Source organism: Melozone crissalis, unplaced genomic scaffold (genome assembly GCF_028551555.1).
Source record: "Melozone crissalis strain CALT ecotype California unplaced genomic scaffold, PUWL_Pcris_2 ptg000164l_1, whole genome shotgun sequence".
In the NCBI taxonomy this organism is placed as follows: Eukaryota; Metazoa; Chordata; class Aves; order Passeriformes; family Passerellidae; genus Melozone; species Melozone crissalis.
In genome coordinates, this window is record NW_026535934.1 from 80,695 (window position 1) to 101,820 (window position 21,126).

The window sequence follows — 21,126 nt, forward strand, 5'->3', positions numbered from 1 at the left end:
ACTGTAACCTTTTTTCCCAGCCAGCACACAAATCCTGTGCCTTATGTTTCAGCTCTTTGGAATAGGGAGACGCTGGTTCACAAGTGTCTTACAGTTCATTTATCCTGAAGTATTTGCTCATATCTGAGCAAATGTAAGTTTTTAACTTGGATCGTGAGTATCATGCTGATAGTCACGGCTGTTATATTACTTATTCAGCAGATGCTATGAAAGAAAGAAAATAAATGTTTGAGTCCTGCAGAGTGCAAGCCAAATGCTTGGCAGCACAACAGTTGAGGTGTTGTACGGCTAAGGGAAAACCCCAGTGTTTTAAGGACTGAAATCTGTGATTTTTTTCTCTCTAAAAAGCATTTGTATGATTTTTTTTTTGTAAACACACAATATACAAGGTAAGTTTGTGTTTTCGAGAACAGCAAATTACTTTAAAGCATTTCCACTGTAAACATCTGCTTTTAAGCTGCAAGGAAGTGAAAAGCAAGATGCAAACATGCCTCATGGCACTACCTATACAGCGCAGTTCTTTATAATAAAAAAGAGCATAAATATAAATATCAATAGTTTCAAGTTTACAACATAACCAACTGGCACAATATACGTATAAGACTGTTAAGTGATTACATACATTAACTCACACAAGTAATTTTGCTGCATAGTTTTCAATGCAATTCCTTTCTTTATTACACTGGTGGATGTTCAGTGCATTTCATGCTTTTTTTTAAATGGACCAAAGGATTTCTTGGAACTTGTGTTTAATCTAGAAATAAAAATAATTTTTTCCTGAAACTTTTAATAGGCATATTATAGAGTAGGCTTCAGAACGGAGTGTTGCACTTCTTTATACCAAAATTACTAATGAAGATTTAGAATATCATTACAAGTTATTCCACTGCAACTAAGTGAATTTTCATCAGGAGAGATTGATTTAGACACAAAATTGTTTGTTAATTTCCTCATTTCACTTACGTAATGGCAAAATTCAGACAGAAAAAAATTAAAATTGCATTGCAAAGGGCTTCCTTAAGGCTACTTCCCAGTTAATATTTTGTTTCAGCTGTCCTCCTAAATTATTTTTTTTTATAACACAGACATTGCTAGGATTCCATCAAAATACATAGCTTCACATAGACAAAAATCACACAACATGATTAAAAATTTTTGCTTTCTAATTGCTCCATAAAAGCCAAAGTATGAACATTAATCAGAATGCATTTTAAATTCCTCAGAAGACCTCAAAAAAAATACCCTGCCTGCTTAATGTCAGTCATAAACATGTATTATAAACAATAGATAATATAATGTCACTCATAGACATGTATTATAACAATATTACAATCATTTCTGGGGAAAAATACTTTAACATTCCTTTCCTTATGTTTTTAGTTATTTTAGGCTAGCTCTCTATTTAGTCACTACTCTGTGGTACAAAACCCCCATGGAAGTGTGTGATGCATTGTACAAATATTGAAAGCTAGAAGCCCTTATTTCAGGATTCCTCGAGACAGATCCTGATTAGATTTCTACAAATAATATCATCTCTAAGACAAGATTTGGCTTTAGATGCCAGATGTATTTTTGAATTTTCATCTTCTAGCCCTTAAGAACTGCCCTCCTCTAAAAGCAGATTATTTTATACCTTACAAAAGTTTTAAGACAGCAGTTATGGAACAGTTTTTGTGGAGCCACCATCAAAATCACTCTGCTTATGTTATCCCTCTGCAAGACAAAAAATGTAGTTTGCTCATAAAAATTAAGTAGTGCACTGAAATGCACAGTGAGCTAGAAGATAATGTGCAAGACCCCAGGGATGATTTAACTCCTCTGTCAGACACTCAAACAACCCACAGGGCTGGGAGCAGCTGCTACAAAGAGTAAATGTACTCCATGTAGCACAACCATCAACCTGCAGCAAGCCCCTCTTTGTTTCTCCATAAAAGGCAAACCAGAAAACCCCAAAATTTTGAATCCATGGCCAGCTGACGGCACAGCCTTTGCCCACAGGGACCACAGTAGCCCCAGCAGGCACTGACCAAACAACAAAATCTTTGGGCCTGTTTTGCTACTGAAGCAATGAGGTTTTTCCAGGACACTTGGAGCGCTTGTGCAGGTTTTACAAAGCTCTCCAGACCTACAACAAGATGTTCCAATCCAAATATCAGTGAGAAAAATTTCAGCACTATTTAGCACAGAGCTCAGGCAACTCTTCTGTAATGGCCCAAGCACGAGGCTTCACGGCAGCTGACTGATGTATTTGTGGTTTTGTCTAATTATCTTTAGCAAATAAGGGATTTATTTAATTTCACAAGAACATACTGTGAATGGTTGCTAAAACAAAAAGGATAGCAATCCAGTGCCATTTTTTCTTTCTCCTCATCAAATCCATGGCTTCAGCGTGAAAAACAATTTCAACGCAAAAATAACATGGTAGTGATAACAGCAATTTAGAGCCTGGGCAGGGCTAAAATGCTGAGGCACAATCTTGAAATACTATTTTCCTGGCAAGAAAATCTAGAATAATTTCATATTTTAATGTGACAGAATGCCAATGGGACTCAGATAAAGAAGTCTAGGTACCTATAGCACCCAGCAAAGAGCACCATCTCCACTGAGATTTTTACAGACAGTTTCAGAATTACTGTGCAATGGTTGGCATTCTCTACTGCATGCCTGGAGGTTATTTCAGAGACCCATAAGGAATTTATCACTATCTCTAAACTGCATATGTAGGGGTTCTTTAAGCTAATAATAAACATGTATATAGTGAGGGTTAGTGCAGCAGCCTGACACAAGAAAAATTACTTTTCTAGGAAAGATTATGTTCCATAAATTCAGAAGAAAGTTTCACACAGATCAGCTACATTATATTAATAGACAAACACTAATTTATGCACATATCCAGCCACCCAATGAGTATTGTCCCCTTCTACTGGTACATGACAAGAAGAAATCAAGGCATTATGTTCTCATGAGTCTGAGCTTATCTGTGATGCATTGTCAACTCTTCTGACATATACTGAATACATTCCAAGAAAAAGGAAGCAATTAATGACAGCATATTATATAATAGAAATAAAAAACTAATGCACCAAAACACTACTTACATTATCTACTTTTCTTGGAAAAAATAGTTCCAATTAGCTAATGTATTGTATAGGTGAATTTCTGGCTCCACTGAAGTCAATGAGTATTAGAACAAGAATCTCTTTCTGATGTTTTCCTACAAACTCCAAAGCCTGATCTTGCAAATACACAAGATGGATTTAATTTTAGGCAAATGATAGATCAGTTCCATGGATCACCCAAATAGAATTTGCAGAATCAGGCTCTTAAATTCTATTATAGTTACAGATTTATACCCAGTAATGAATATTAATGGATTAAAAAGAACTAATTAAAAGTCACGGTGTATAGAGATTTCTTTGACTTCCATAGGAGTAAGCAAACGTCTACTTCTTTATCCATGGCAATTACAATTTCCTACAGATGCTCAAATTCCCAGGGTAGTTTCATTAGGCTACATTTCTCATACTTCTGCTCTAGATATAAAAAGAAGGCATTGCATAAAGGTCAGTAACCAGTGAATACTTGGGAATTTTAAATTGTATTCCTCTCTGGGAGGCAGAAGAAGGTAAATAGAAGTAAATAGACACAATTAGAAAACACAAATGTTCTTTGCAAGACAAATTTCAGGATTAACACCAGCTGGCAGAACATTAACATTCATTTTTAAAGCTGATAGCTCTTCATCCTAGAGTGTCTACCTGCAGCATTACAAATTTGATATAAATCAGCTGCTGTGGCTAACTAGTCCTAGTACAGCAGTTTACTCATAACATTTATTTTAGGCTTTCTAATAACATACAAGTTTTCAGAGTCTAAAGATACATTAACTCCTGTATATACAACTTATTTTCCCTAGCACTAAAGAAAATTTGCTTTTAAGGGTTTACACTAAAGAGGAGGTGAAATTCAAGTCACATGACTTGTGGAATTAATCGCCCTGATTTCAGTGTGATCTATGTGAAAGTGAAATAAGTGGTATTTGGCTGGGGTACAGAAAACCAAGAGTGATACATCCAAATGAACCGCAGGGAATCAAAATGGAATTACTGAAATTACAGTCTGCAATTACTAAAAACACATTATGAAGTTACCACGCTTATGTAAAGAAGCTAATTGTAATTACCAAAATTATATTTAGCCCAGGTATTATCATTAGCATCTTTCATAAACATTTCTGTGAAGGGTTTAATCCTTAGTGATCAAGACCTCAGTGCTCTGCTGGTTACAGAAAACACCTTTTCCAGCAGTAAGATACCCCTTAAATCAAATCTCAGGGTTTGGTTTGGAGTCAGAATGCCACCTTCCAGATTACTAATCTCTGTTCCTACAGCAAATGCCATTTCCCTTTTTAATCTTCAATCAAATGACCCCAGAAACTAATTCCAGCTGGCTTATGAGTCATACTAAGCTTCAATTTCACAAAGATAAGTTGAGTATATTTGATTTTCAGAATATCCAGTCCATTGCTTTTTCATGGTTTTATTTCATGACTAATCAGATTCATTTCAGTGTAAAGTGATAAAACCTGCTAAAAATAACACCTCCACTGGTCATACATTCCCAATTCATATGTCATAAACAGCAGTTGTTATATTCACTAATTAGCATGATACATGCTCCTGATTACACTTTTGTTAAACTTAGGTGTCAGCTTTTCCATATGTCCCCTCTGGAGGTCTGTAGTACTTTGGGAAAGCCATCAGCTGTATCATGTTGAATGCATACTTTCTGCATTTGACATTCTTCAGAACATTCTCTATGCGGCATCCTTCTCTAGTGAAAGGGGGAAAAAGTACAACTTCATGAAACATAGAATAAATAAATATGCTTTATTTGTTCATTGCAGAGTTTCAGCAACAGTTGAAGTAAAAATAACAAGGATTCAACTCTACATTTTTGTTTTCCATGAGTGATGATACATCTTACAGAATTAAATCCAAGGCCAGGCCCAGTACACTTATTGCCCTCAGAAATAGGTGATAAGATTTTCCATCCCCCTAATATATCTGCCCTTGAGGTTTAAAGTTCAGTAAAAAAATTTAATACCTTTAATGATACATTTTGTTCTAATTCCAGAAATATATTTGCCTTTTAAACCTTTTCATACCTTTCTTTTTCAATTGATTTGCTATATATGTGTGAGTATACATTGCCCTAAAATGCACATTCTAGGAATAAGGAATTTTATTAAGTCTGGCCCTAGAGATTCGTGAAGGAAAGTTTCATCTCTGCTTCATTTGCTGTATGTTCAGCTTTGCAATGAAAAAAAGAGAGAATGGCTTTTCAAACAGCCCAATCCACCTCTCTGCTTTATAAAGGAAGGATGTTCGTTCACATACAGTACAAGAGTCACAAGTGCCAAAGTGGTGCATCAAGACATAAACAGGACTTTGTTAAAAAGAATATAAAAGTGTACTGAAAGCAAAAGCAACTAAAGCAACAATTACAAACAGGCTAATTTCATTACAAAACAGAACTTAGTATATTCTATTTACTCTACAGAAAAGGGTTAGTTGTAGCAAAGTAATAATAATTTATTAAACGAAAACAATCCCGTTAGCTAGTTACAATGAAAAAACACAACGGAAGATAAGTCTCACAAACCATTGCCCTGCCATATAGGGGTTAGTTTGTGTTGTGCAAATTTTTTTTTTTTTTTTTTTTTTTTTTTTGTCAGAGTAATTACTCTGGAAAGAGGGATTCAAGCATTCAGGATTCCACAACTTCTATACAGTGACAGCATTGTAAGTGGGCTTTCTTTGCGCTAATTACAGTGGGAAAGCTTTACCATGAACAGAAAGAGCAAATCAATTCACTCAATGCATAGTATACTTCTCGGAGTTCAGAAAAAAAGAATGAAAACACAGTACATTTCAGACATGGGAATCTTAAAGATGAATCCTTGGGGTCTGAGACTGTAGAAATATTACAACATGATTCTTTTTTCTAGAGTTAGTTCGTTGCTGTTTGTAGAAAAGAAAGGAACACAAGTAAAGTTTATTGATATTTGGCTAATAGCAAAGCAAGACTTAAAATAAGCCACACAACCAGCAGGTGTGAGCTGACAAGCAGCAAGGCGACAGGATAGAAGTGTCGAGCAGTTGGCTTGTTATCAGTTAGACAGCCTGTTTCGGGATCATCCGAGTCAGTCAGTGCTCCCTGGGTCTGTCTGCTGTTAAACAGGGAAGTTAGGAACAGATAGAACAGCATTTCAGCAGCAAAGAAAGCCAACACGCAGGCATTTTGACAAAATGAAAGTACAGAGCCATTTTGAGGAAATAGATTTATCTAAGTACTTCCAGTATAACTTTTGTGTTCTACAGCTGACACAGGAAGCACCATCACTGGGCGGCTACTAGCATACTAATGCTACTAGGTGCCTTGGAGTAGTATTCACAAGTGAACATTAAATCACTTCCACAATGAACTACACCATCACTAAAATCAACACACACACTGAACAGAAATGAAATAAGGAGGTTGAAAAAAAAAGTTAAGGAAGCAAAGAAAAAAAGATCATGAGTACGTCATAATGCAACACTGAACAAATGATGTCTCCATGGTGCTCACAGGCTTTTCAGTCCTGCTTCAGTATCTATTAGGAAGTTTATTGGCAGAAATGAAAAGGCCACACACTAACAGCTATTCTAAAATAGTATTAAATGATGGTAAACTGACTTCAAAAATTCATCACTGCTGGTGACTCAAAGTCCATAGCAGTTCTTTTTATTCAAAGGCTCGCACCTGCATTCCTGTAAGTAAATCACCTTGTATCTTTATCAGTCAACACAGGGAGGAGCTAATCTACTTAGAAGGAAGTTCTACTGAATCACGCTGGATTGTGTGGTCCTTGTCCTACCAGAGCAACAGGGACACTTCCACTGCCAGGCTTGCCTTTTGTATTCTTGACAGATTCTCTGTAAGTACAATTACTCACACTGCAACCACACTTCTTCAATTCCTCTGAAGCTTACTTGCATACACTCAGGAGTCCTGTTTATAGACTTCCTTTGGGCAGCAAGGACTGGCAAGATTTTTTTTTTTTTTCTATTTACTATGAATATCCTGTGATGAAAAGATAACTTGCCATTTTTTAATGTGGACTTGAGAATATCCAAATATATCAGATGACAATGCAGTGCCCTTTCAGAAGGACAGGTCACAAGTATGCTCTTGCTTTCAAGAGAGAAAAAGCTGGCAGACATTATCTTTACTGTCCCACAGCTGCAGGTAAGATGAAGAGGATACTCTGAAAACAGCAGCAGCCACATCACCTTACAGAAAGCCTGCCTTCTGACTCGTGTGTTAAAGGGCAGTGCTACATTTCCTAAGCTTGGATAGCAAGAGAGGTGCAAGAGCTGCGTTTGCAGGTGGAACCCTAGGCAAGGGGGGGTTGATCAAAACCTTTCCTTGCCCAATTTCTCTTTTGAACAAGCCTTCCATAATAAGTTCTTAGTCTTAGTCTTTGCTTTGAACTTCAGTCTGTATGTCACACCAATAAAGGGATCAATACATACTATTTTGAATAGCAAAATAAGAGATAAAAAAATAAAACCCCTGCTATTTTCATCTAGGTCAAAGTAATTGCTGGTGGCAGGGTGTTTGCTGCTTTTGTTCTACAGATCTCAAGTGTCCATGGATGGAACTTGGGCAGAACTGAGACTTTGCTGTAGACATTATCTCAGAAACTATCAAGAAATTAAGCTGATTGCATGGTTTATTGGCCTTGTCAGCACTGAAATAAGTAATTCTGTGTTTCTCTATCAGACTGCTCCAGCTATGCCTCTGTCCTAGGGCCCACCTACAGAACTGCCTTCCTCTTCTGCTCACAGTGACATTACTATTTGTGATCAGCTGGGAGGACTAACTTTATTGTTCCCAGTTAATGTTGTCCTCCATTATGTATTTCTATATACTTTTTTAAGAACCTGCTGCTTGCTGGTTTTCCTTTTCTTTTTTTAATCTCCACAGCATCCCACAGGTTTGTCCCTTTGACCCTGTCCCCTTACTCCCTTCCAACTCCTCAAGGTGAGCCTGCAGGTTTCAGCTTACTCCCCTTATGCCCACAACTCATGAGAAGTCCAGCTCAACCCTCCCAGTCCCATCTCTTCCTTCCCAGTCACAGAGTCCGGGTGATTTTTGTTTGCCCTGCATCCCTTCCATCACAGACATCACGTGTGCTCCTATGCACACACCAAACTTTTTTCTTCTGGAGAAATCCATCTGGGCAGCAGTGAAGTTGAGCATTCAGTAGGGTGCACAGCCACTGCATTAATCAGATTGATTGTTTACACCAATCTGGAGAGCCCTGGCTTTGCACACCAATGGTTCATTCCAAGCAGGCTGAGTCACACACTTGCAGGTTGTTCCTACAGGGATGAACCCTCCTGCTTCTGTGGTGTGCCTTGCTCTGTTGGACTCCACATCTCAACAGTGTCTGGCTTTCATCTGCATTGCTACAAGTCACATTAGCTTCAGTGAGATTTATGCGGGAGTAATGATGGAAATACAGATAAAAGCCATTTGTTCTCTTTTTTTTTTTTTTTTCCAACAGAAAAGCCTACAGTACATTTGTTCTTTGATATGCTGAAAAGAATGATCGGTGTCTTTTAACATAAAAAGTTTATCTTCCCCCCAGGAAAGCAACCGTGAACAGCTGATGCACAGGCACTCTGTTCCACAAATTAGTCACATCATTCAATGCATGATTCAATAAGATGTCGCCAAAATAGAGCAAGAGGATCCAAGTCCATTATTAGCTTCCTAAGAACAAGCTGAGCAGAATAGCTACGCATGCTTTTAATTGAGGAGGAATATTTGATCAGGGTCAGATGCCTTGCTATAGCGTGTGCCAACATTTCTCAGTGCAGTGCAGTGACAGTGCCTTCCAACACACCCCAAAGTGTCCTCTGCAGTGACTATTGAACAAAGCAAAGACCTACACCCAGCTGTCAGCACCATAACATTGCTTCCCCTGGCTCACCCCACCCTGGAGGAGTTTCACTGCAAACAGCAGAAATCCCACTAGTGCCCTGTCAGCTGGATTCATGTGGCTTCTGACTGACAGCACAACCAGAACAGAGCGCTAAGGGTGCTACATGCTCAGGTGTGAAGGTACAGCCATAGTTTCAGACGTTATCTCCATCACAAATTGAACTTAAACAGCAAAAGGAAGGAAGAAAACTTGAAAAATAACCAGCAAGTTTCTATTTTACAAATAATTTAAACAGAAGTAGTGAAACCACCTAAGTTCGCAACATCTGGAGTCATGAACACCCCACTAACCTATCATACAATTTTTATTCATTTACTCTCAAATTGTTCATTTGAGACCTCCGGCACAGCACAAACACATTGTAGCAGCCAAGGGTTCTGTAAGTTAATGACAATATAACCATTTCAGCCTGCCTTCTATCTCATTTGATGTTTTATCATCCTAAACTCCTGTTAGGAGTTGCTACATGCTTATCAAATGAGGCAAAGGCAAAACAGCAGGTATTTTTTGTTCTTTTCAAATTCAGCTGATAAATTATTTGGACCTCAAAGTAGTGAAGCAGAGATGATGAAAATGGTGTGAGGAAAAAGCCTCTCAAGTCCTTAAGAGAGTCAAGCACACACATGAGGGCACATTCTGGCTTTCGATTGTCAGTCACACTGATGTCCCTGAGCAACGTTTTTGGAGGAGATGATTTTCACATTTTGGGATGTATGCTTCTTTTTTAGAACTTTTCCAGCTACAGTTATTAGCAACACTGGAAACGTTGAACTCTTCTACACGATTTCTTCAGGTGGAATAAACAGGCAGCTTTCTATTAACAGGTGTCCCACGTGCTAGTGGTGACTACCGTTTGAATTCATGTCCTACTGCACTTGTACTTTATGGGAATTTCCCTTTTTTTTTTTGTAGACAGATTCAAGCAAGGTTTTTCTGGTCCTGATGTGTTTTTCTTCTTAAACTTCGGTGCTGACACAGAAAATAGCAAAAGTAAGTTGCTTCTCTAGAGTGCCATCTGGTAATAGTAGAGACATTTCTTCAAATAGAAAGGATGGCTAACAGTTCTCAGTCTTACACAATTTTGATAACTTACCTATTCCTTTTATTTCAAGACAGTCAAGTTCATAAGCAGCTTTCAAGAAGCAGCTTCTCTTAAGAAGTTTTTGGAACGAAAGCATCCTAATTTCTACATGATACATGTTACTGGGATTGACTGAAACACTTCAGAGAATAATCACCTGTATCAATGTACAGCACTACAGTTCAAGAAGGCAGCCTTAACTTTTTCAAAGAGAAAATGTGGGATCCTTGTGAACATCTCCTAGCCATTACCAAGCTGCTGCACTAGCACATCTAGAAGAATAAAACATCATGCAGAAGGAAATAAACAGGTATCAGCCTAGTCCTGAAGGATTTCAGTATCAGAGCAGAACTCAGATAAAACATATAAAGGAACATCGGGAAACAAAATTTTATTTTGAAATATGAAGTTGATGCAATAAACCTCCAACAATTTTTAAGAACAAAAAATGGTTCTGCATTGTTTCAAAATGGAAGCTAAGGGAGGGGAATCAGCAGAGACATCTTTTGTATCAATGATCTTTAAAATTATTCTTTTTCTGATACGCATTTAATAACTTAAATTTTTTCCCTCAAATCCACATGGCACTAAATAAAGTAGAAGATGCTAGAAATCAATTTTTGCTGCTTACATGATCCTATAATCTCAGCTCAAAACAACGAGAATTGCTGAAACTGATAAGCAGTCTTAGATCCAAGAATACTGAGAAATTCAGTTAGTGATTTAGGAAGCTGCTATTTAAACATACACAAAAACCCCAGACTGTTTATCAAATCTGTTTTATCAAATTGTCACACTAAACTCCCTCCTCCTGTTTTAACCTTTTGTAATGCAAGTTTTTCCCTACTCTTGTTGCTAGAATAGAAATCCTCTATTTCCCCACTCCTTTCTTCTCTCCTTGCTTGGTTATAACACACGACTTTTCTAATGCAATATTTAGGAAATAGAAAGGAAAGTAGATCATACAATATGAGGCTTGACCACTGAGTTGGACCATGCAGCAGATTCATGGTGCAGTCATGATGATAGGACACCTAGATCTTGAAAATCAGCTATTGTGAAGTAACTGTGGGGTTTGGGCTCAAAACCATTACGGAGTTTCAGTCTGTACAGAGCTAAAAATTCAATTTTGAGGAGGTGGTCAGAGACAGCAAGCTACTGGAGGCTCAGTGCTGGACAGGGTACAGGTTTTCAGCACTATTATGAACAGGCCTTAACAGTTCAGTACAGAGCAAGAGATTAATAAAGAAACCCTCTTGCAGCAATATTTAATAACAGGCAAGGAGACACTTGGTCCCACAGCCACACAACCACATCCGGGAAAACCCTGTTGTCTTATGTGCTGACATGGACAGGGATCCTTTGGAAGGAATGCTGAAGTCAAAACTCAATTTACACAGTTGCTCTTTTGCTCTGCTGTGTATGTGTTCTCCTTGAAGTCAAAATAATTATAAATGTGCAAATTTATGACCTATTTTATCAGCTTAGCTGTGTTTGGATTTCCCAGAGCAAGTGAAAGAGGCACACACCCTGCACTGCAGGCAACAAAACAGCACAACTCACTCCAGCTTTGGGCCATGGAAACATCTCCCGAATTGCTGGTTCACACAGAGCAACACCCCTATATTTGTCTATGTTTACTTTTTAACATACAATTAACTCCAAAGAATAGACGGGAAAAGGGCAGTTTCAAGCTTGATATCTAATATGCATAAAACATGCTACTGGGTAATATACATCTCTACCAGTGTTCATCTTAGCACTTTAGAAATCTCTGCTGATTGCAGAAGAATTAATATTTTCCTTTTTGACTGATACAGAATGCCTTCAAGAATGGTTTTCCCTCAATGTTAAAGAGTATCTATGTGGTAAAAAAATAACATTGACAAACTTATTATAGTGAAAATACAAGAAACATTAAGAAAAAATTCCAGTTAGAATCACAATTTTTGTCACTGGTGCATTTAGGACACCTCCATTAGCAGGCTAAATTCACCCTCAGCATCTGAACAGCAAAGCCAAGTTGACTTTCTGTGCCTGTGTCCCTTAATCTGCCAAAATGGACAGCAGATGCTGCCCCATGGGCACAGTATCCTGGTCATGCCAACTCCCAAAGTGCCCTGGAATCACTTGAGAGCACACTTAATCTGCCAAAACTGCATCCGCAAACATTTAATAATTTCACTGTATAAAATGACTGAGATCATGTTCTAGCATCTGTCCCCAGAGGTTTTCAATTTACAGCTGTGGCCAGAAGCTTCAAGTCCTGCAAAGTCATTGTGGTGACTGTGTGAGAGATTAGCTTCAGAACTGGAAAGTGATGGGTTTGCAGAGGAGATTCTTCTTTACCTGTCGAGACAGCAGAGCAGTTTCTGAAACATGATTTTCACCTCTACTGTACTCCAAGGAAAGGATTTGCTATTTCATTCTGCTTTTTACTGATAGTCCTCTGTAGTATTACACATCAATTTTACAAAGGTTTCTCTGTCTATCAAAAAGTATGGTTCTAATAATCTTCCTAGACACTCTTCTATAAAGTATTAGGATTACATGTGTATGGGAATTTCTCAGGTCAAAGTTGCGAAATCTTTCCTGACAAATTTCTCTTACAAGGTGTCAAATTCAGTCTAATGTACGACCAACACTAAAGCCAATGTGGTCTGCATCTCTGTGCAGGAAAACAACCAAGCAAAACCCCACGGGTTTGACATTCACTTGAGCTCTGAACAGATCCAACATTTCCCTTCCGTAAGGGTAGGGCACTGGCATAATTGGTTAGCGAGTCACACTTGTTTCCAGACTGTTTCTGTCACAGCAAGAGAGTTTTACTGAAGATGTAGTTACACATTTAGCTCACATAGCACAGTGAAACATAAATCCATGATAAATTCTTTCATATGTCTAATCAGGTTTAAATACTTTCTGTTGGCCATGAAAATAAATCTTTGTGAGTCATCCCTTTTCTTTTGGCAAAAATTTTTTTAGTCTTTTTCCCCATGCTGAGGACAAAGTAGCAAAGCTGATTTAAGAGGCAGAAAGGGCTTCCTACACTAGTTAACAGACACGTGTGAAAGATGAAGCTTAAAATCTGTTATTCATTTCGAGATGTCCAAATCTATGGGTAGGATGACAGAATTAAGGTCAGAGAACTGCTGGTGTAAACAGAACATCATTTAATCTATGTTGCATCCCTAATTTAGGTATTTTAAGGGAGGAGGGTGCTGAACAGAAGGAATTCTAAATTTGAATGTTGTGACTTGCTGGGTTTTCACTTTGAGATATATGAAAGGAGGAATGCAACTGCTTTTCATTAATGACACCAAGAGACATAGTCTCTTCATGGGATTAACCAAAGTGTGAGTCATAAACTGCAGACAACTGCTAGTCTCTAAATAATTCAGCTAAATAATGTCAGTTCATTAAAAAAACTTTCACCTAACACACTGATACATTTTTTAAAAACCACAAAACCAGTTTGAGATTTTATCTGTTCTGATCCCAGCTGTTCTTTCAGCAGCACACAGTCTGGGGGTATATTTATACAAGGTGAATTTGTGCACATATAGATTCCCCAGCCACAAAGAAAAATGCATCTAAATCTGATTTTAGCTGCCACCAGGAAAAAAAATGCAGCCCTGTTTTGGTTAGGTAGGGAGCTAACCAAAACAACCTATCCAAAAAATGCATAGGCTGGGATGCACACTGCAGCAACCTGAAAATTGTGTCCCAACATTACTACCAATAAACCATCTTCTCCTCTCTTCAGCAGGTAGATTGTTAGAGAACTTTGGAAAATGCAAGGAAAACTCCATTTGAATCAGAAACACACAATTTTTCCATGTACTTCCTTCAGGGCAAATGACAAGGCTGGATAAAATTCTAATTTAAATGCCTTGAATGCATTTGTCATCTTTTCTGTTAATAGGTACAATGTGGAGACTTAGAGAAATAAACCTTTCTATGAGAAATTAGGAGTGAATGTAATTCTTTCATCTTACTTGTTTTGTTTCAGTATCTTTTTAGAAGATGGCTGAAATTTTGGAGTCTGTTCTTCACTCAAGTACCAAGGAGGAGAACTGAAACTGAAATCTTTTAAACAATATTGAATACAAGCATTTTCTCTTTGGTTGTTAAGCTGCATTTGTAAGGAAATCTTTATTTGAATGCTACTGCAGATTTGTTAAGAAGTTCATTGTATCTCACAAAGACAATATTAGCACAGATTCACTTTTTAAGCAAAAATACCACTGCACTGAAAGGGAAAATAAAGAGATGAAAGCCCATACTATTTTTCCCCCAGTATCAAGAAAAAAAAAAAGACTTTCAGAAGATTTGAGATCACTAAAGACTAAAAATTCAATAAGCCATTTATTTACCTTCTGCATTCCTAAATCTTTGCTGGCAGAAAGGAGTAAATAATTTATAACACAGGTGCAAATACCTTCCTCTCTGCAATAACACTACATTTTTCTCACTGTTACGAAGAGCTGAAGGACGTGGTTTTGCTCAGTGCAGTAACAGTAATTGTCAGTTTGCCAAAGATCAAAGACGCAGTTCTCAGGATAAGCTCTATGAACTATGCTCAAGACTCCCTGAGCACAAGAGGAGTTCACTGCACTGTCAGCAGCACTTAACCATGAGCTAAGTCTCTGACAGATGAAAAAAATGGCCATTTATTTCCTGACCTGGACTGAACTATCAGATACATATGAAGTTTCTTATAAAGTCAGTCTTTCCTGCGTTGCAGACTGTGTTCCCTCAAGCGCATGACCAGTGGTGCTGAAACATTATCACCAGAGTTTAAACTACAATGCCTTGGGACCTTCTACAGAACCTGCCAATTCCTGAAACTTTGGAGTCTCTGGGTTTGAGATATTTTAAGTATGAATGTTCCCAAGCACATGTTTAGCAAGCCACATATGCAACTGCCAAGCAGAACAGCAATGGGGCTTTCCACATTTGGTGGCAATTGCAATCACGGGGAAAAGAGGGTGTTTTCCTGTGAGAAATCCAAAACATTAAAAAAAAAAAAAAAGAACCATCCAAGATTTTGTGGGAAACATTCATCCATTATTATTTTCTTCTGAAGAAGCAGCATGCCAATAGCAATGTTGGAGTATTCCTTCCTTCCTTCCTTCCCCAGGATGGGACACAGAAGGTAGCAAGTGGGTACAAATGTCTCACTGGGATGGTGGAGAGTGACCTTTGTCTGCAGTGCATTTTCCTACTCTATTATATGCACTGCTTATTATGTGCACTGGAAGGAAAACAGCTCAAGGTACATTTCAGAGTTTCATCATCTCACGGTGCTCCGACTTTAGCTAAACACTGCTCCAATTTTCCAGAAAAACTCTGTATTTTGAAATAACTACAAAATATTAGACTACACAGATTGAGGTTGTGCTGGAGGCAATGCCAGTGCCTCTGATTTTACACTCTCTTTATAAGAATACAGTTCTCAACTATATTCTTATACGTATATAAGATTACATTCTTATTACATTTGTATTACATTCATATATTCTGGTATGCTTATGTTTCTGGCCATGCCTTCTTCAGTCACTAGGAAAACCAATAACACTTATTCATATGCTTCAGGTGTTTGGATCAAATAAATATGAGCCAGAGGCCAGGTGTTCATACAGAAAAACCTACAGTGCAGCCAAAAAGCACACAGGTTGTTAATGAGAAACATTTCATCCTCTCCAAATGCCTGTAATGTCAGGCCTTAAGGAATTCCGCTTTCTTTTCAATTTCTAATAAATGCTAATGTCCTTCAATTATATTGCAACTCACTCCACATTAACCTCATTAGGAATAATGCTGCCTTTCCAGGTGAGTGAGGGATGTCAGCACTCACAGTCCTCTCTAGCACTTGCTCGTGGCCAGGGGACTACGAAAAAGGGCAGCCACCCTCCAAAAACATCTGAGCAGGCTGATTCTGTCCCTGGTTTTTAGATAATCCTGAGCTTCTATGTCTGTTGGACAGCACTTACAGGCTTCTGGTAACTAAACAATTTCGGTTTGGTTATTTTTTAAAGATCTCAACAATTCTTATAGCTTTATTCTCAATTACCCTTTATTAAAAACTTATGGTCAGTTAACATCATCTTGTCAGAGCCTGGTTTACACATGGAAATTAGTCCACTTGTCCCTTTTTATTAGTATTCAATTCTGTGTTAAATGCACTATTAATGTACAGCTACTGATAGCTTAAATAAAATCTATAAAACACAAAAGCTGCAATTAAACAGCAAAAGCAATTTAAAAAAAATTATCTTTGCAGAGCTACAGGCATCTCTTGTTATCTCATTAATGTACACATGGGACAGGGCTTGTGCTCTCTTTGTTGTTCATAATATCCTTGCTACTCTCTTAGAACACTGGAGTTGGTTAAAGCAAGCACTCTGAATTCCTTGAACTATTTCCTTTGCTTTTCCTGCTTGCATGAATAGCTAATGATGGCAGATATGAGATTCAAATAAAGCTAAAGATATGTGAGTGCAGGCCAGCAGCTGCACTTGTCAGACAAGAAGGCTCATCAATGCAGACAGAGTATTTTGATGTATGAAATAATAAATGACATTTTCCCATGTATGGTGCACAGTAATGAAGCACATGCAGAACACTACAGAATATGAGAAATATTATAATCCTCCCCAAGATGGAATTGCTCACAGATAATGGAAATTTCAATGGAAAAGTAATGGGTTTAGATTTGACCAATAATGTTCTCTCGAGTGCAGAGGAATTCAACAACCGAAGAAGCAACAGACAACCTGAGGGCAAGGAAAGAGCTCTCTACCAAACACTTGCTTCCATAAACAGGACATACTTTATTTAGAAAGCTTCCTCACCCTCCCATTCATTCAAATTATTAGCTGCATATTTTTATTAAGGAACACTGATTATAAGTTCTTTTTCAAAAATAAACACATCAAATCACAATGGTAGAAAAACTAGAGCAACATCTAACGAAATACTGAAAAAGTGTTCTTCAGTATAGAAGTATAACTTCTGCACATGTATCTACTCAAAATGGCTAAATATCTGCAGAATTTGTAATGTTGCTGAAGTTATGCAAGCTAAAGTAACTTTGTCTGGAAGAGTTATCAAATAAAGTTTTTCTATGAAAATAAACAAGAATTTAGCATAAGGGCACTATAACTACATCACTTGATGGCTACTGCTCTCTATGTAAACAAGGAAAGTAACCAAAGTGGACTTCTACCCTTATTGCAAAGCATGCAGTAGTTATCATATGAATTGAGCAAACAAGCAGCCTCTATCTTGTAGCAGCTAAAGTTTAAAGAGTAACTTAACAGTACACATTTCGTTTCTTACCCATTTCTTCTTTCTAATAACTCCTGGCTTCCTTGACCTCATGATAATAAATAAATTAGTGTCTAGTGACAAGCATATGTTTAAAAGCCCATCAGGTTCTGATGTCAGCAAAATTTTCCTCAAGCTAAGTTTTGCCCTCATACCTTTATTTCACCTTCAGGTATTTACCATGACAACTACAGAATACACTTCTGAGACCTGATCCAACTCCTTTAAAAGGCAACATTCCCTAACCATGAGTGGCAAGTCTTTGGGTGCCAAATTTAACAGCCCAGGCTTCCTCTAGTTCTACAGAGCATCCCCAGGATGATTCAGGGCCCCTAAATCAGGCTACTAACCATCCTCCCCAGGACAGTATTGGGAACCTGAGTCCTTAGCTGGGATACAATAGCTATCTAAAGTTTTATGATAGAAATAGCTTGATTATAAGTGTTGCACTGAATTCAGTGGTCTTTGGAAATAACTTCTCCAATGCCAATCGCCCAAATGTTTTTTCCCTCTCATCTTCAAAGAGCTTCATAATCTCAAGTCCATACTTGCACTGCCACTGTATCCCCTAAAATATGAAGCTCACAAGCCTAGATTTTATCTCCAGCACCATAAACATAGTCAAACATGATGGATAACAACATAAACTTTCAAGCTCACTTGACGACAGAGTACTTTTGAAGGACAGACTTGATTTTTGTCTGTAGTGTAAATAAAAGAAAAACCAAGAGATTTATGAGCCAGGAATTGTCAGGTTTGGGCTACATTATGATGTGGTACAGAACATTAGGCTTTGCAACAAGATGAAATGTATTATTTCTCTTTTGGCATTCCATACCCAATGGAGTATGGATAGCGAGCTTCAAGTTTTTATTTTTGCCATATAAGATCATTTGACTTTTTCCACTCCATTGTAGTATATTTTTAATTTAATAAAACTTATCATTAAAAAACCCCTTCTAGTTTATTCAAGGATTACAATTCAGAGGGGGTTCATTTAATTCCAATAGTTTTAACATCTGTGGTTTAAGTTGCAGAAAGCTTCAAAAGTAGCTATTGAAGTAATGTATTGCTTCATTTACAAAGGAAATTGGATGCCTAATGCATTTTGTGGTGCAATAATAACGAAGCTGTAGTATTTGCATAAAGCAGCCCACAGTAGTACCAGGTGTAGGTCCTGTCTGAAGAAAGGCTTTTAGACTTTTCCTAGCCCAGTGTGGACACATTATTCCATCGGGTTACACATTAGCATAGAGTTTTGCTTTCCAAATGGCTTTGATTGGTCTGATCAGAGGATCAGCCTCTTCATCTCAACAACCTATTATTTGCTACAAGGATCTCATCCTGATAATCATGAGCCATACTTCTTCTGGGTATGAATTTATGTAGACCTAATTCAAACCTAGGAGGTGAACTCCAAACGGTGTTACCGTATTCGCTGCAACAACAAGCAAAGCAGAAAATGTCAGGGTTTAATCTGCTCAAGAGAGAAACACTCTCAGAAGAGAACTATGTCTCAAAAATATCTGTCTTGTGTTTGAACATCTGTGTAAGCATGCAGGAGGTAATCTGTACTAAGTTCAAGTTCATTACCACCTCATTGCAAGTTTTTCAGATTGGAATTAAGTTAAGACTGAAATGAGGTTTTTTTAATCCCTATTGTGCTGCACCAAAGAAGATGCTTTGTGACAGCAGGAAGAACGATTGCCTTTAGGATAGAAAATATAAAATTTGAGATACATCTGTCACAAAAAGATTTTTAAATAGTCTGCTAAGCCTACAAATACTTTTCTACACTACTGTACCCAGCATTGTCTTGCCAGTGAATACCCTTGGTGTAAAAGTAAGAAAATGTGTCTGATTTGAAAAATGTTACTGCACTCAAGTTTCTCTGAAAACCAAGAACAAGAGCTTGATCACATTGTATGAAATGCCTACATTTTCCTAGAGCTTCTATCCCACCAAAATTTTCATTTACAAACAAAGATCATCACATGAAGATAATAAATCTGGCAGCACATCTTGGGCTCCTTGCATGGCACAGGAGAGAAAATAAACAGCATCATAGTCGTCTGATATGTGCCAAATTACTTGAAAAATAAATTCAAAAAGCGTCTTCACACGGCAAATGAACGTCAAACTAACTTTAATGTGGTTATCTACAAATTTGCTGATAATATCACTGTGATAGCAAATTTTTACAGAGAAAGGTGACATAGGGAGCAGCCTTCTCCCTGAGGCTACCACACAGCAGGAAAGCCAGAGAGGATTTTATTCAGGATGATGTTGAGGGAAGATTATCCATCAGCACTCAAAAGCTTAAACACCAGTTCAGCAGTGTCCAGAAGGCAGAGAGCCTTGAATTGTGCAGCCAGCATTGCTGCATTTGCTATGTCAGCATGAACCCAAGTAGCAAGGAGGAGTGTGAAAACAGAATTAGTACTATGCAGAAAAGTGAATGTCAGTAAGGTAATGAACATTATTTACAAGCTTTGCTATTGCACACTCAAGTACAGCAACAGGACTCTTATTTAAAGCAAAACAGTCTATGAGAAGAGGCCCTTTTAAAGAAAAAGTAGATTCAAATGAAATTTCAAACAAAGGAAGGACTATGATGTCATAAAGGACTTGGCACCTCTGTACTAGTTTTCTCCCACTTTAAAATTGAAAGAGATCCAAGAGCATTTCTTTCTCTTGCCCTTTGGTTGTCAATTATAAGCTTTTTAAATCAAAAAACATTTGACTTTAAAAAGTGCAAGTGGAATAAATACTCAAACCAGTTATAGCCAATATTATCAAAGCAGTCTCTTGTGGATTTTAAGAATAATTTAATGGATCTTTGAGAATGAGATATTGTTGTAGCTGCTTGCCTCTGCCTGATGCTACTTTGATCACTTCAAAACCAGCCAATAATGCCTCTGCCACAGTGCCAGTTTACCCATTTTCATTTGCTTTCCTGAGGCTTTCAATGTAACAACCATTTAGGAGAAATAAACTTAGAACAGAGACCATGCCAGTCTTGGTTAAACACCATGAGCTAAAACCCTAAAGAAACCAAACCAAAACCATGTGAAAAACACTCCACAACAAACTACTCTGGACCCTCACATATTTTACTTACTACACACCACAAGGCAGTTTGTTGGAAGCTGCAAACCTTTCTGAGCTGATTACTTTGTATTCTGTAGATGCTCTGCTATCAACAGTTATGAAAGAATTACAAAGGAATTTAAATTAAAAAACCACCAACTTTGGAACGATGGTTGCAAATCAAATATAAAAGCCAACACTATTTTGACAGGAATTATGTATTTTCATCAGATTTTCAGTTCACCCAGGACACAAACTATTAACCAGATGATCCTACAACGGGGTTTTATAAAATACATGACTGTGTGATCAGATTGCACCTCAGTCTTTTCAATGTTTCAGTAATCTAAACAAGTTCCTCAAATCTGAAAAATGCTGAGTGGAGAGGGGCTGAAGAGTAAATATATATATTTTTTAAAGTCAGGTGTATCTCAGTGATCTATTGCAGATAATATGATGCCTTTTTAGCCTGTCTTTCTCTAGAAAGCAAAGGGCACATGCTAGCTCTCGGTGTGAGGGGAAGGAACAGCAATGTGTACATATCCTCTTTGGGCACAAGGACTGAGTT

General features: G+C 37.7%; 1 protein-coding gene across 1 annotated transcript in view; it reads right to left on the minus strand.

Annotated features, from left to right (window-relative positions):
• Positions 1 to 4,607: 4,607 nt before the first annotated feature.
• LOC128948881 (inositol polyphosphate 4-phosphatase type II-like) overlaps positions 4,608 to 21,126 on the minus strand; it is a 128,684-nt gene continuing 112,165 nt past the window's right edge. Inside the window, exon 21 of the mRNA XM_054293642.1 lies at positions 4,608 to 4,833. Coding sequence (XP_054149617.1) covers positions 4,701 to 4,833 — 133 coding nt within the window. The 3' untranslated portion in view covers positions 4,608 to 4,700. The remainder of the gene's footprint in view (positions 4,834 to 21,126) is intronic.